General features: G+C 38.2%; 1 protein-coding gene across 17 annotated transcripts in view; it reads left to right on the top strand.

Annotated features, from left to right (window-relative positions):
- MYCBP2 (MYC binding protein 2) overlaps positions 1-10,483 on the top strand; it is a 176,996-nt gene extending 166,513 nt beyond the window's left edge. For all 17 annotated transcript variants that reach the window (XM_048295652.1, XM_048295659.1, XM_048295662.1 and 14 more), the window contains 9 exons: positions 1,659-1,787; positions 4,299-4,431; positions 4,645-4,748; positions 5,849-6,037; positions 6,543-6,650; positions 7,637-7,846; positions 8,441-8,548; positions 8,752-8,917; positions 9,697-10,483. In XM_048295652.1, coding sequence (XP_048151609.1) covers positions 1,659-1,787; positions 4,299-4,431; positions 4,645-4,748; positions 5,849-6,037; positions 6,543-6,650; positions 7,637-7,846; positions 8,441-8,548; positions 8,752-8,917; positions 9,697-9,812 — 1,263 coding nt within the window. In that variant the 3' untranslated portion in view covers positions 9,813-10,483. The remainder of the gene's footprint in view (positions 1-1,658; positions 1,788-4,298; positions 4,432-4,644; positions 4,749-5,848; positions 6,038-6,542; positions 6,651-7,636; positions 7,847-8,440; positions 8,549-8,751; positions 8,918-9,696) is intronic.
- Positions 10,484-13,346: the final 2,863 nt, after the last annotated feature.

The raw sequence follows: 13,346 nt of genomic DNA, 5'->3' as shown, positions 1-13,346 counted from the left end.
ATCACACGGTTTTGTGTTTACTTTGATTTATTCACTCATCAAAGAATTTAGAATGATAGAGAATGGTCAACTTGGCCTTTCTCCCTTTTCTTCCCTCCCAGTGGAGATTGTACACACATGTTTGAAGTATTTGTGTACTAGACAAGCACTGCTCAGAAAACAGAAATTCCGACTTAAAACAGTAATGTTGCAATTCTAACTGTATTCAGGATGAAATAAGGCCTTCCTGACACCTGTGGGATGAGTTTCTTAGTAGATTGACTCAGTTTATACAGCACCCTCTGTCAGAGCTTTTTCCTTCCGTCTTAATCCCTGTCACAAAATAAATTTAATTATTTTGTGTTATTCAAGAACTACTTCTCTGTAATTTAGCTTCCTCTTCCCCATCTCACTAGAGAATGATTACCTCAGGGAGGAACTCCTTCTAACTGAATTTAGTAAAACTACCATTTACACAGAGGACTTATAAATTTGATATGGAATATGATTCTGTCCATACTTTTCATTTGAAAAAATGCCTGTGCTTTTCAGTATGACAAAAAGCTTGTGATTTTTTTAATACTATTCTAGAAAGAGCACAATAATGAAACTAGTCTCTTTATATCTTGGTTAGATGGATCCCTGTGGGAAGCAAGGGAAGGTTGTGCAATAGCAATGAAGGATAGAGCAAAGAAGCATCCAAAGCAGTTTAGTGTAGGTAGAAACAGAATACAGGAGAGGCATAAAGCCGCAGCAGCAGCAAGGAATAAAACTCTGCTTAGAAGGAAGCAGACACAGAGGTTTCTGAGGTGCTTAAGAAAGTCAAGGGACTTGGAGATGTCAGAGGAGCAGCCAAGGCATTGTCAAGCAGGCATTCAAGCTGCTGAACCCAGCCTGAAATTCCCCAATCGTGTTTCACATAGGGATATTCAAATGTTGAGGTGAACTGTGTGTCTCCCTACCAGAGCTGCTTTGAAAGAACTCTAAGTTGCATGAGAGTATCATGGAAACCACGTGTTCTGGGATTACAGTAGAAACTTGTTCTCCAGACATGTGCATAGTCAAAATCAGCTGTTGAAGTCTCTTTGTGGGGATACTTTGAATTGAAAAACAACCCTGCTGAATTTGGTTTTTTTTACTTATATCAGTAGAGCAACTTAATTTTATGATGGATTTTGAAGTTTGTTACTTCAACCATACTGTCTCTAAGTTATGGATGACCTACAGCTTTGTTTAGATGTTTGAAAAGAGTAAACGTGCCATATCAAAGTAATGAAGGGTGAATACCATGCCTGTTGACTGACCTGAGTACTCATATCTCTGAACTTTCCTGTTAACATGCCCATAACCTGTTGTTACATAAATCTCTTCTCAGACTAGTTAAAAGCAATGTCTCAACTGTATTGCTGAAAATGCACTTTTTTGGTGCATTACACAAAATAGGAGATTAAGAATATCAGAAAAACTCTTGTCATAAATTGAGGGGGTTTGTGTCAAGGAATAATTGCTTAAATATTGATTATTTTAAAGATAGCATTAGAAGTCAAAACAAGCTCTTTATCTGCCTTTATAAATTGGAGGGGAGGTGTGGGGTGTGTTACTGAGGGGAGAATAAAAACAGATGCCAAAAGGAAGTGAAGGACTTAAATAAGAGGAATTATTCCTTTTTTTTCTCTCAGCCGATGTGTGATAACCATGATGATGGTGAAACTGCTGCAATCATTCTATGTAATGTCTGTGGGAATTTGTGCACAGATTGTGACCGATTCCTTCATCTGCATCGGCGAACAAAAACTCACCAGAGACAGGTACAGTATACGTGGCCCTGTGTTGTGTGCACTGCATCATTGTGTGCGTCTCCCTAAATAAAATATAACCAAAAGGTAGTAGCAAATACTGAATCTGAAAAGGGTGTTTTGTTTTGTTTTGGAGATGGGATAGACGAGTTTCCAGTTAATTCTCATTAGTTGTTTTTAGTTACATTCTCATGTCCTTTATCGTTTACAAAGATTAGAATATCTTGCAGCAGTTCGTAATTCTAATTCTTATGCTATATCAACTTTTTCTCTCGTGTTCAACGTCATTTAGGAACACTTTTTTAGGAGAATTTAGAAGCTGCATAGAATTTCTTAAGTATACATTAGTTCTTTATTCCTGTTAAATTGTATCTCCTTTACTACTTCTGTCATACAAGTCAGTGCTTGTCAACTGCTTCATTTCTAAAATATGTTTATTCCTTTTCAAAATCCAGGAAGATGATTTGACAGCAAATATTCCTACTGGTTCCCCTATGAGTCTTCTCTTATTTTCAATATTCCTCTAGCTTTCACTGTGTTTTCACAGATAAATATGTCGTCCTACACATAAGCTTGAAAATTTCCTGACTTCTTTTGAGTTTGTTTTTAGGATTGAAATTTTGACTAGATATAAGTTTTTATAACTTGCTGAGTACTATGCTAATTAGTATTCTTCTGTGGTATTCTTTTATCCTTTTCATCTCTAAACTTGAAACTACATTCTCTTTGGATTTTTTCTTCTTGTCATTGAAATCAATGTTGAAGATGCCTTTACTTTTGGAATTCTTGAACATTTCCTCTTTCCTGCCACTATTTCTCATTTATGGTTTCTTGTGATCCTTTATTTTCCTCTTTCCCTCTGACTACTTATATTTGTACAAAGATTAAAATAATAAATGTCACTAATAAAATTAATTCAATGGAACTCATTCCTCTTCTCCCTCTCCTGCATGCATCATATTAACTTTTTAGTTATGTTCAGGAATGGGCTTTTAAAGGAGATGATCATATCTCCTCAAAGTGCATTGTTTTCTGTTACTGAGCAGCCTTAGAGTGCATGAACCAGATAGTTTTCAGGTGGAACTAAAAGCAAATCAAAAGATAGATGCAGGACACACTGCTTATGGTCGTTGAGTGCAGGGGATCAGCTGCTCTAGAGCACGTGTGATGTAACCATCAGACCTTTGGTACTGCGTTTCACTCTCCAGTGAAACACTCCTCCCTGGTGCCTCAGCATTTGCAGTGTAGTCTCAGCCTGGCATTTCCATGTGTGTCTGTTACCTTCTATTTCTTAGCCAGAGTCTTTGCAATCCCCTTTGAAATTCTCCTGTTTTGTCATCCTAAGAAGATCATTTTATGTCTACTCTTCTGTCATGGCACAGCACAGTCTAGTCTCATTCATTTTTCTGATTTCTCCTATATAGCCTGTTCAGATTACAGTTGATAAAAAGTAAGTTTTTATCTCACAGAAGTCCTCACATTCTTCCTTTAATCTGTCCAAAATAGCTGCTTATCAGATTTTCCTACTTACTTCTAAACGCATGTTTAAATTTTTGCTCTTTATTCACCACTTTTACCTTTACATCTCACATGTTAAGCCTCTAAAATTCAATTTTGATTCTGTCATGTTCCCTCTCTCTTGTTTTCTGTTTGCTTCCTGTTCTTTGTCCAACTTCAGTCATACATACCTCCTTAATGTATTTTCTCTCCGTTCCAGAAAGGACAGCCTGTAAGTTACTCAGATGTGCTTATGTGAATACTTTATGAAGCAGTTAGGGTTTTTTTCTAACTGTAGTAAGAATTAAAGTGAGTGTATAAATCCATACCTGGGAAAATTCTAACTTATATTGCATTGCAGGTGAAACAAATGCAAACAGAACTGCCTTCAGAGCTTGGGAAAGGAGCAAAAGAAGAGACTGCATGAAGTTCCTTAAGGATTTCATGCGAGTTTTTTTATTTTGCAAAAACTTTGTATTTTCCCCATTGTAGCCAAAAGTATCCACTGTGTATTTATATGAAAGTCAAAAATATTAATATTACACACTTCTATAATTGTTATTCTATAGTACATGTTATTAAGACCCTAATTCTCAGTGTTGCTTTGATAAACTACTAGCCATGGTTATGTGAAGATATTTCTGAAGTTATCTTGTGCTTTTAAAATACTGTGGCATACTGGATGTGTTGGGTAGGAATTACTAAATCCAAGCTCTGTATTTTTTAAACCAGAAAAAAATGTGCAGCTCTCTTCTTGGCATTGCTGCACTGTTGTTTCTCAGTCATGTTGGATCAAGAGTTAATTTTTTTCATTTTTATTTCTAAAAACACTAAGCCTTTATCCTGAATATCTGCATATGTACAAGTTATGGAATGTATAGAAGAAAAACAGCTTGCAGTAGACAATCTCCACAGAATTCATAAAAGGCCTGGTGTAAATCCAAAGAGAGAGTGACAAAAATTACAGAGACACGTCTATGCTCTAACTAAACATGCTATTTAGTATCTGTTTGGTTACCTTGACAGGTATTCAAAGAAGAAGAAGAAGCTATCAAAGTTGATCTCCATGAGGGCTGTGGTAGGACCAAACTTTTCTGGTTGATGGCATTAGCAGATTCTAAAACTATGAAGGCTATGGTGGAGTTTAGAGAACAGACAGGTAAAACAACTGTTATTACTTGCTCTTTATCCTGGTTATTGTGATTTTCACCTGCTTTAGGGCAATTGTTTGTTAAAAATAGAATAGTTTAACTGCATAATAATTGCTGGATTTCTGGTTGTTTTTTGTGACTGCTGTTTTGATGTCTGATTGAGTATCAGTCCCTTGTGTTTTATTACAACATTTTTGGCCTCCTTCTCTCTTTGGCCATAGGCAAACCGACCACCAGCAGTTCTGAAGCATGTCGGTTCTGTGGATGTAGGAGTGGAACAGAATTATCAGCAGTGGGAAGCGTTTGTTCTGATACAGACTGCCAGGTGTGTATTAGCAAGTATCAATCGTCATTAATGACATAAATAGAAGAGATCATAGAATGAAATGGGCTTCTTATTTTGAATAAGCCTTGTTTATCCGTGTGGTCCATTTTAAATCAGATCTCTCATATGATAAAGTTCTAGTATTGAATATTATCATTCAAATACTTCTGAGTTTGTAAATGTTTATTTTAATTACAGACTACAAATGCTAAGTCAACTAGTATACTGGTTAGTTTCATTATTATCTTCAAAAGTATCCCAGGTTTTCACAACAGCCTTGCAATTAAAAAGTAAAATACACACTGTCAGCGTGAAGTCAAATGTACCAGAAAGCCCGATAAAAAGAGTTTGCCCAACAGTCCGTGTATTATGTGAGTGTAGAACATTTAAGACTTGGCCAGGTTTGTCATCTGTATCCATGTATCACAGAGTGTTTCTGTGCCCTCCAGTGTGGGTGCAATTGGCGGAGGGCCAAATCTTAACCGGTTTCTTACCCCATCCTATTTATTTCTGTCTAAGTGAAGCAAATTGGTCATCTTTTTTTCTCTCTCAGCCTATGAAGACATAATGTTACTTAAATTCAGTTCAATTTGTTGTTAGCTTCTAGGTAACTTTTGTAAGTTTTCTATGTATTAGGGATGGAAATTAGAGGTGGTTAAAAATCCATTTCCATGTAAACTCGCTTTATGCTGATTAATGATTAGCTTATAATGTATTCTTAAGAGTGGGTTACTTGATGCTTCTCCAAACTCTGCAGATATCTTGAAGGCTGTTAATACAGCGTAAGCAATGTTTATGCAGGAAGCACTCAATATATAAAATGCACACAAAGGATCAAAGAACAGTTCTCTTTCTATTGAAAGTTTTAAATTATGGTTTCATTAAGCCATTTCCATTCAGGAGTAATGCAGGTAAACAAAGGAAACATTGTTATTTCAACTACACAACATTCCACTTTTCCCAAGTACCTGATGCAGCAGTAGACAATATAAATCATGACTCTTTCATCTCAGTTGATTGCACAGACCAGCAGTCCAACACTGTCAGAACACTCAGTGAAGGGGAAAAGATGATTAACTCTTTGCTTTTAATTTGTTTAGGAGTATGCTAAGATTGCCTGCAGCAAGACACACCCCTGCGGTCACCCCTGTGGAGGTGTTAAGAACGAAGAGCACTGTTTGCCATGCTTGCATGGCTGTGATAAAAACGCTACAACTCTTAAACAAGATGCTGATGACATGTGCATGATCTGCTTTACTGAAGCACTTTCAGCAGCACCAGCTATCCAGGTTTCTTGTTTGTTTGTTTGTTGTCCCTTTTAAGAAGTTACTGTTACAATTGTAATGTGCAGTATAAAGAAAGTGAAAATATTAAATCTTTCAAATTATGCTCTTAAAAATTTGAAAACAGACATCATAGCAATAGTTAAGCCGCTTAAAAAGCTTACTTTTTGTCTGGCATTAATTCTGTAACAAGAAAGCAGATTGGATCAATTTAGTTTGCTGTGTCTGCTTTATTAAAATACATGGTATTTTATAAAGGAGAAAAACAACTGAGGTGATGAGTGGATATAATTCACATGTATTTCATATATCCGTAGGTGGTCTTGGAGTGGTTATGATTTTAATGCCCATTTTATGTTCTTTTGTGTTAAGAAGAAAATAGGGGTTTGCTAGGATTTTAAATAAATTAATACTGGGATTGATATATGTTGCCACTTAAAAGCAAATTACTACTTCTACTTTAGTGGTTAATGTAACTTCAATATTGACTTACACTTACTCTTTTCTAAAGCTGGACTGCAGCCATGTTTTCCATTTGCAATGCTGTCAGCGAGTACTAGAAAACAGATGGCTTGGGCCAAGGATAACTTTTGGGTTTATGTCCTGCCCAATTTGCAAGGTAAATGAGCTGCATGGCTACCTAAGTCAAGCAACTTACCTGATACTTAGCTTTTCCTTTTTTTTTAAATTTGTTAATACTGTATTGCTTGTTACAGTATGAATGAGTTATATATTACTTGTTTTCTTAATTTCACATGTTGATGCATCTTTTTACCTTCTACTATTCCCTGAGGTGTCCTCTTAAAAAATGATAGCATAGTCCAGACATTGTCTTAATGCTTTTTTATTCTTAGCACCATCAGCTTGTAAATTCCCAGTATTTGGTGATGGTGGGGAGAGGAAGAAGTAATCTTAATGCACACTACCTGAAGCAGGAATTCTCTATTTTACTAACCACTTTTGAAGCTGCTTTGCTTTTCAGTGTGGGGGCAGAGCTGAAGAATACATGTACTTAGTTTAGCTTAAGTTACTAACAATTCCTCTTGTACTCTACAAAATTTAAATTGCTCTAAGCAAAAGCATATGATAGCTGCTGGAAAGAAGAACACCTTACCCCACCCTAGGAATTTGAAATTTGGGAATGGTCAGCCATTCTGCATGCTGTGGTTCTTCTGTCATGTTGCATTGTGGTAATTTATGGCAGTAGCTTGTGGCCACCAAATGATAAAGAAGACTGTTGGTCATTATGCTTAATTGCTGAGCAGTAAGCCAAAAAGGACCAAAATTACAGAAAATACACAATCAGAATATTCCTGTGCTGTGGTGAATATTTCATATACTCTTCACCACCTCCCTGGCTGTTGGTCTCTGGAAGGGTTGATGTTCCTGTATCACAACAGGCCATAGAAGAAGCATTCATGGATACTATTTTTACAGCAAATAGAGTACATACTATATCAGCCATTGTTTAAAATGTCCACTGTCCAGGCTCATATGTTTTTATGACATCTGTCATGCTGTTTGTACCTGACCATAACACAAATTATCATAGCTTTTGGGATAAAGATGCAAGGTACTTTAATCAGCATTTTTTTTTTATTTCAGAACAAAATCAATCACACAGTATTAAAGGATTTGCTTGATCCAATCAAAGAACTCTATGAAGATGTAAGGAGAAAAGCGCTAATGAGATTGGAGTATGAAGGGTTGCACAAGAGCGAGGCCATCACAACGCCAGGTGTTAGATTTTATAATGACCCAGCCGGCTATGCTATGAACAGATATGCTTACTATGTTTGCTACAAATGCAAAAAGGTATGGTATTAGTTATTAAATGTATGTTACTGTTTCAAAAGTAATTACTTAGAACAGAATATGTGTTTAATATATTGTGTATGGAGCAGAAAAGCAGGAAAAGATGTTGTTTATAGAATCATAATTTAATAAATTGAGTGTTGGGCAAATGAGATGTGAATAGTATCTTACCTTGGAAAGCTCAAGTGTGTATACAGAGCAGCTCAGAAACCAAAAGCACACTGAGTCAATAGCCACTTACAAGGAGGTGCCGTACGTACTTCCTCCAGTGCCTACTCACCTCAAGCTGCTACTTAATTCTGACATAAAGTTCATAGAGCACCCAAATCCTGTTCCAAAAGCCTTAAAGTCGCTTGCATAGACCAGGGTATGTTGCAGTTTTTGGTCTTGTTCATCCTGAGACTGAGCAACACTGAGTGCCTCAAAACCATGTACCTGCAGACAGAGTCAAGAGAGATCAGAACAGTGGAGACCACTGAAATGGCAGTCATTCATCGTATTCCCCTTACAAATGGAATTGGTTAAACTGAAAAGAATAGTTAAAAGAATAATTGTCTCTGGTTTAACATCCAATCATTTCTATATGCAATTAAGGCATATTTTGGTGGCGAAGCTCGTTGTGATGCTGAAGCTGGCCAAGGAGATGACTATGATCCAAGAGAGCTTATTTGTGGTGCATGCTCTGATGTTTCAAGGGCTCAGGTCAGTAAATAACTTCCGTTCCTGTTTCTTTCTTATTCTGAAACTGAGTACCCGAGCTGTACAATAATTGACAGTCATTTGTAATGACATGTATTGTACAATATTGTATAGTATTCATATATTCTACAGAATGTAGAAATGAGTTGTTGGGATTGTTAGAACATGGCTGCTTCACTGACTGGTGTTTGCTTTCCTTTGTTCAGATGTGTCCCAAACATGGTACAGATTTCTTAGAATACAAATGCCGCTACTGCTGTTCAGTTGCTGTTTTCTTCTGTTTTGGGACAACGCATTTTTGCAATGCTTGCCATGATGATTTCCAAAGAATGACAAGCATCCCTAAAGAAGAGCTCCCACACTGTCCTGCAGGTAAGATGTTGACAAAGCAAATTTACCACACTGAATTCTGAAATAAGTAACAAGTTCTTAGTAGCTTTTCTTGCTGATTTTTTTTTTTGTTTTGTTTTCTGGCAATGTCATTGCACTGATCACTTAAACATTAGATACTTTGATGCAGGAGTTTCCTATACCGGGAATTTCCCTATACCGGGTCAAACTCCAGATGTAGAATGATGTGTAAACTTGTGTATTGATAAAATAAACACACTGTTAACTGATGTTATCTGTACTTAGGTAGCCACCATTTACAAACTGTTACCCCAATGCCTTAGTTACTAACTTCATGTGCTGTACATTGATTTGATATTAGTAATGATTGGGGAGAAAAATTGAGATCTTTTTGTTAAGCTACTTACATAAAATAAGTAAATAAATAAATTACAATTCCTGGTATGACCTTAGAATTATTGTTTACTGCAGAATGTAACTCCTGCTCATTATTATCAATTTTGCTCTTAGATTATGTGAATTTCTTCCACAGTATTAATGAGATAAAACTTCCTTAAGTGACTCTCTACAAGCTTCTTGCCTCTTATAATTTGAATTTGATTGGTTTAAGTTACATGGCAGTTTGATCTTTTTTTTTGTCTTCAAAGACCAATTCAGCATTTGAATGAGATTATGTTCACTTAGCATGCTTGGGGGGTTTTTTTGAGGAAATGTACTGTATGTTTGTTTACATTGTCTGCAAGCATTAATCTATTTTTTTTCCTTTCTTTTTTTTCCCCTCACCCTTAAATTCACTTTAGGTCCCAAAGGTAAACAACTTGAAGGAACAGAATGTCCACTTCATGTTGTCCATCCACCCACTGGTGAAGAATTTGCTCTGGGTTGTGGGGTTTGCAGAAATGCTCACACTTTTTAGACTAGCATTTTTTTTTAACCCAGAGCAAAACAGGTGCCCTCATCCCTCAAGTGTCCTGAAAACAAAGTCCAGCTGGGATGAGGATGGGACCATTCCATAACCCAGGTAAAAGGAACAATTTACAGTGCAAGAAGGATGCCAAATACCATGTACATAATTCTTGCTGTGAGATACTGACATTTTTTGAACCGAGACATCAAAATTTGTGAGGTGTTTGCATGTGGCCATTACAGTCATCGGCTAGGAAACATTGGACATTTACAAATAAACAATTGTTATTAAAGGATCTGTGTGTCTGTGGACTATGAATGATGCTGGCTTTCAGGAGAAAGAAAAAATATTGATTATTGTATACTGACTTTTTGTAATCTTGTACAATTGTAACGCATCACAAGTGGGGATGGGAAAGAGGAATATTCTGGTTTATTTCCTAGACTGTTATAAAAAAATGTGTTAGGAAGGCATAAATGTAACAAGTATCACACTGTATATAAAGGTATCAATGTTTGTCCTGTATAAGAAATATTAAATTACAACAGCAGTTTCATTTAAACTTCTGGGTTATGTTTGAGCCTGAAATTTTAATGAAGTGCAATACTGAGTGTGCCTCATATCTTGCAGCTGTAAACATAATGGAATGTACATGTCAATAAAGCCACTGTACATTTTTATACAGTGAAAGTCTAACAAATGTGTAAGCCTCCATTTTCAGAAGCACTTTTAAAATGGGGGGGAGGGAGGGAGGGGGAAGAAGGGAGGTGTCCCTTTAATTATTTCAGCAGACTCTTAAAAAGTAGAAAAGTTTTTTGGGTAAACTGGTGGTTATGGAAGTACTTAAGACATAAAATGTGCACTGCTGCATTTCTCAACAGAAGAGCTGGGTAAGTTTGCTAGCATTCATGTGAAGAATCGTATTTCCATTTCAATTACCAACAGCGTTTTAAAACACAAAAGAAGACTGTATTTTAAATTATTTTTGATGAGTTATATTTTACTGAAGACTCCTAATCACTCCTGCTTTTAGGACAAACAGCTTTTTGCCATGAATTTCGAAATGTTCATTTCATAAGAGTCTGAAGTCCTCTTCATTATGCACCTGCATAATGAATGCAAAATACAACTTCAAGTAAAAACTTCTTTAAGATTTTCTCTTTAGATGTTTTTTCTTAGATGTGTTCAACTCCCTTTCTAGCATTTCTGTCTTGAAGCTGATGAAAAGTGTGTTACTGGCTTTTACATTTAAGATACTGGTAGATGGCATCCACACCAGACAATCTTGATCAGACTGGAATTGTGGGATCCATCTTGCCTGACTTCAGACACCTGTAATCACAGAATCACAGAAGAGTCCTTTTGGAGATCATCTTGCCCAACCCCCCTGCTAAAAGAGGTTCGCCTAGAGCAGCATGTGTATCTCTCTGCACTTTGAAATAGTTCAGAACAGTTCACACACCCATGAAGTACAATTGATCTTACTCACTGTAGCTCTACCAAGGGATCGGGACAGGCTCAATCCATGGGCCAAGGCCAGTTGTGTGAGGTTCAACAAGGCCAAGTACTGGATCCTGTGCTTTGGTCACAACAACCCCAGGCAGCACTACAGGCTGGGCAAGGGCTGGAAAGCTGCCCAGCAGAAAAGTGGGGGTGCTGATGACAGCAACTGAATGAGCCAGCAGAGTGCCCAGGTGGTCAAGAAGGCTGGTGGCATCTGGCCTGTGTCAAAAATAGTGTGGCCAGCAGGACCAGGGCAGTGATTGTGCCTGTATTGGGTGTCTGACCCATTGTCATAGTTAGAAAATTTCTTGAGTGTAGAACCATAATTACAAATGAATTCTATTTTTGAATTTTTCAGCCTTCTCTTTCATTTTAGACTAATAGGAGTATTAATTTAGGAAATTGAGATTATGGTGTGGAAAGGACATGACACTGTTCATGTTACTAAGTGGATAGAGTGAGGGATAGGCAGTACTGGGGAAATGTTTTTCTCACACATAACTGGCCATCCCCTATCACCACGCCAGGGAGGCAGCACGGCCGCATGTGAGCATCAGGCTCTTGCACAGAACTCGGCTCTCTCACGTAATGGTTGAACCTTGGACACGCTGCTCCCACAGTGTCTCAGACATTCACGTCACCACATCTCCCCCACGCTGATCTCTGCCGGTGATTATAACAGATGCCAGCACAGGCCACTAATCAGATCAGTCCGCAATAAGATTGCTGTATGCCTTTCCAGCAGTCTCACATGTTTTTCTGTCAGCTGTTGATCCACACCCCACGCAATGGAAATAGTTCTTGTTTGTACCACCCTGTTTGCCACAGCCCACCACACACAGCTAATTTATACCAAACTCGGTTCTGGCCAAGGCAAGGCCTCAGTGCTCACACTTCGATCATTAGTTTAAAAATAGCTTAAACTTCTATGGGTGTATCCACCCACTGAACACAAAGTGAACAGTAAAAGTTAATAAGATACAGCTAATTAACATGTCACCACGAGGGCCAAGTAAGCTTCATCCCTACAAAACAGGTTCCATCATACTGAGTTCATGTTTTACCTAGACAGAGGCTTAGCGAGGGAGCTTCAGGAGCACCCAGTCATTCGGGATAGAATTCAAACTTCTTAGGGCTTTTCCACAGCCCTCTCTTTAAGCCATGCCACACATTGCAGGTGCCAGCGTGCAGTGTGTGTAGGGCAGATGCCTTGTTCCTCAGCCCAAGGTGTACTAGAAGGGCTGTGCTGTCACAGCCCCCACTCTCACTGATGGGGTCTGGTAGTGAGCTTGTGCTGCCAAGCATTCCAGGATCTGGCTCCTCACCAGGTATTCCTACAGAGGTGCAGCCAAATACAGAACAACAAACTGATTACACAGCAGCCAGGTGCAATGGGTATCATGAGTCATTGATAATCACTTTGATAATCAAAGATGCCCCCTGCCAGCTGGTCCAGGGAGTTTTCTCAGGTAATACCCACCTCTGCAGTCTCCTGGGATTCAAGAGGTGCTCTCTGCTCTTGCCTCAATGTTTCATGTAGGCTGTGGACTGCTTGTTGAAATACAGTCCCTTTGGATGTAGCAGGTTTCTTTCTGTGTATCTAAATGGGGATTTGGACACTGAAACCTTGGATGGGTATTTGAGGCAGTGCTTTGGGTCATCTACTGAGCAGCACACACAGTGGCCTTTGCTATTGCCATCCATGGCATTGCTTCTACACTCCCACTCATGTCTGCATTCCAGGTGATCCAAGTATCCTTAGCCCATGTTAGGTCTCAGCTAATCTAGTATTTCCACCTCCCTGTCTGTTCATTCAGTAATACTCCTTTCCCACATGTAACTTTGTACACATCCTCCCCTGCACAGTTTAACTTCTCTGCTCAGTCACTGGGAGAGCATTCCCACCGCACCCAGCCCCATTCCTAGGTCTCACTTCTGCCATATACTCCTCCAGAACAGCCATTAAAAGAAGGAAGGATGGCATTAAGTATGCTGGCACGCAAAGGGAATGTGTCACATCACTTTAAGCTAGAGATTCAG

The sequence above is a fragment of the Corvus hawaiiensis genome, chromosome 2 (genome assembly GCF_020740725.1).
Source record: "Corvus hawaiiensis isolate bCorHaw1 chromosome 2, bCorHaw1.pri.cur, whole genome shotgun sequence".
NCBI classification, from domain to species: Eukaryota; Metazoa; Chordata; class Aves; order Passeriformes; family Corvidae; genus Corvus; species Corvus hawaiiensis.
Note: the sequence above shows the minus strand (reverse complement) of the source record. Positions and strands in the feature narration are given on the sequence as shown.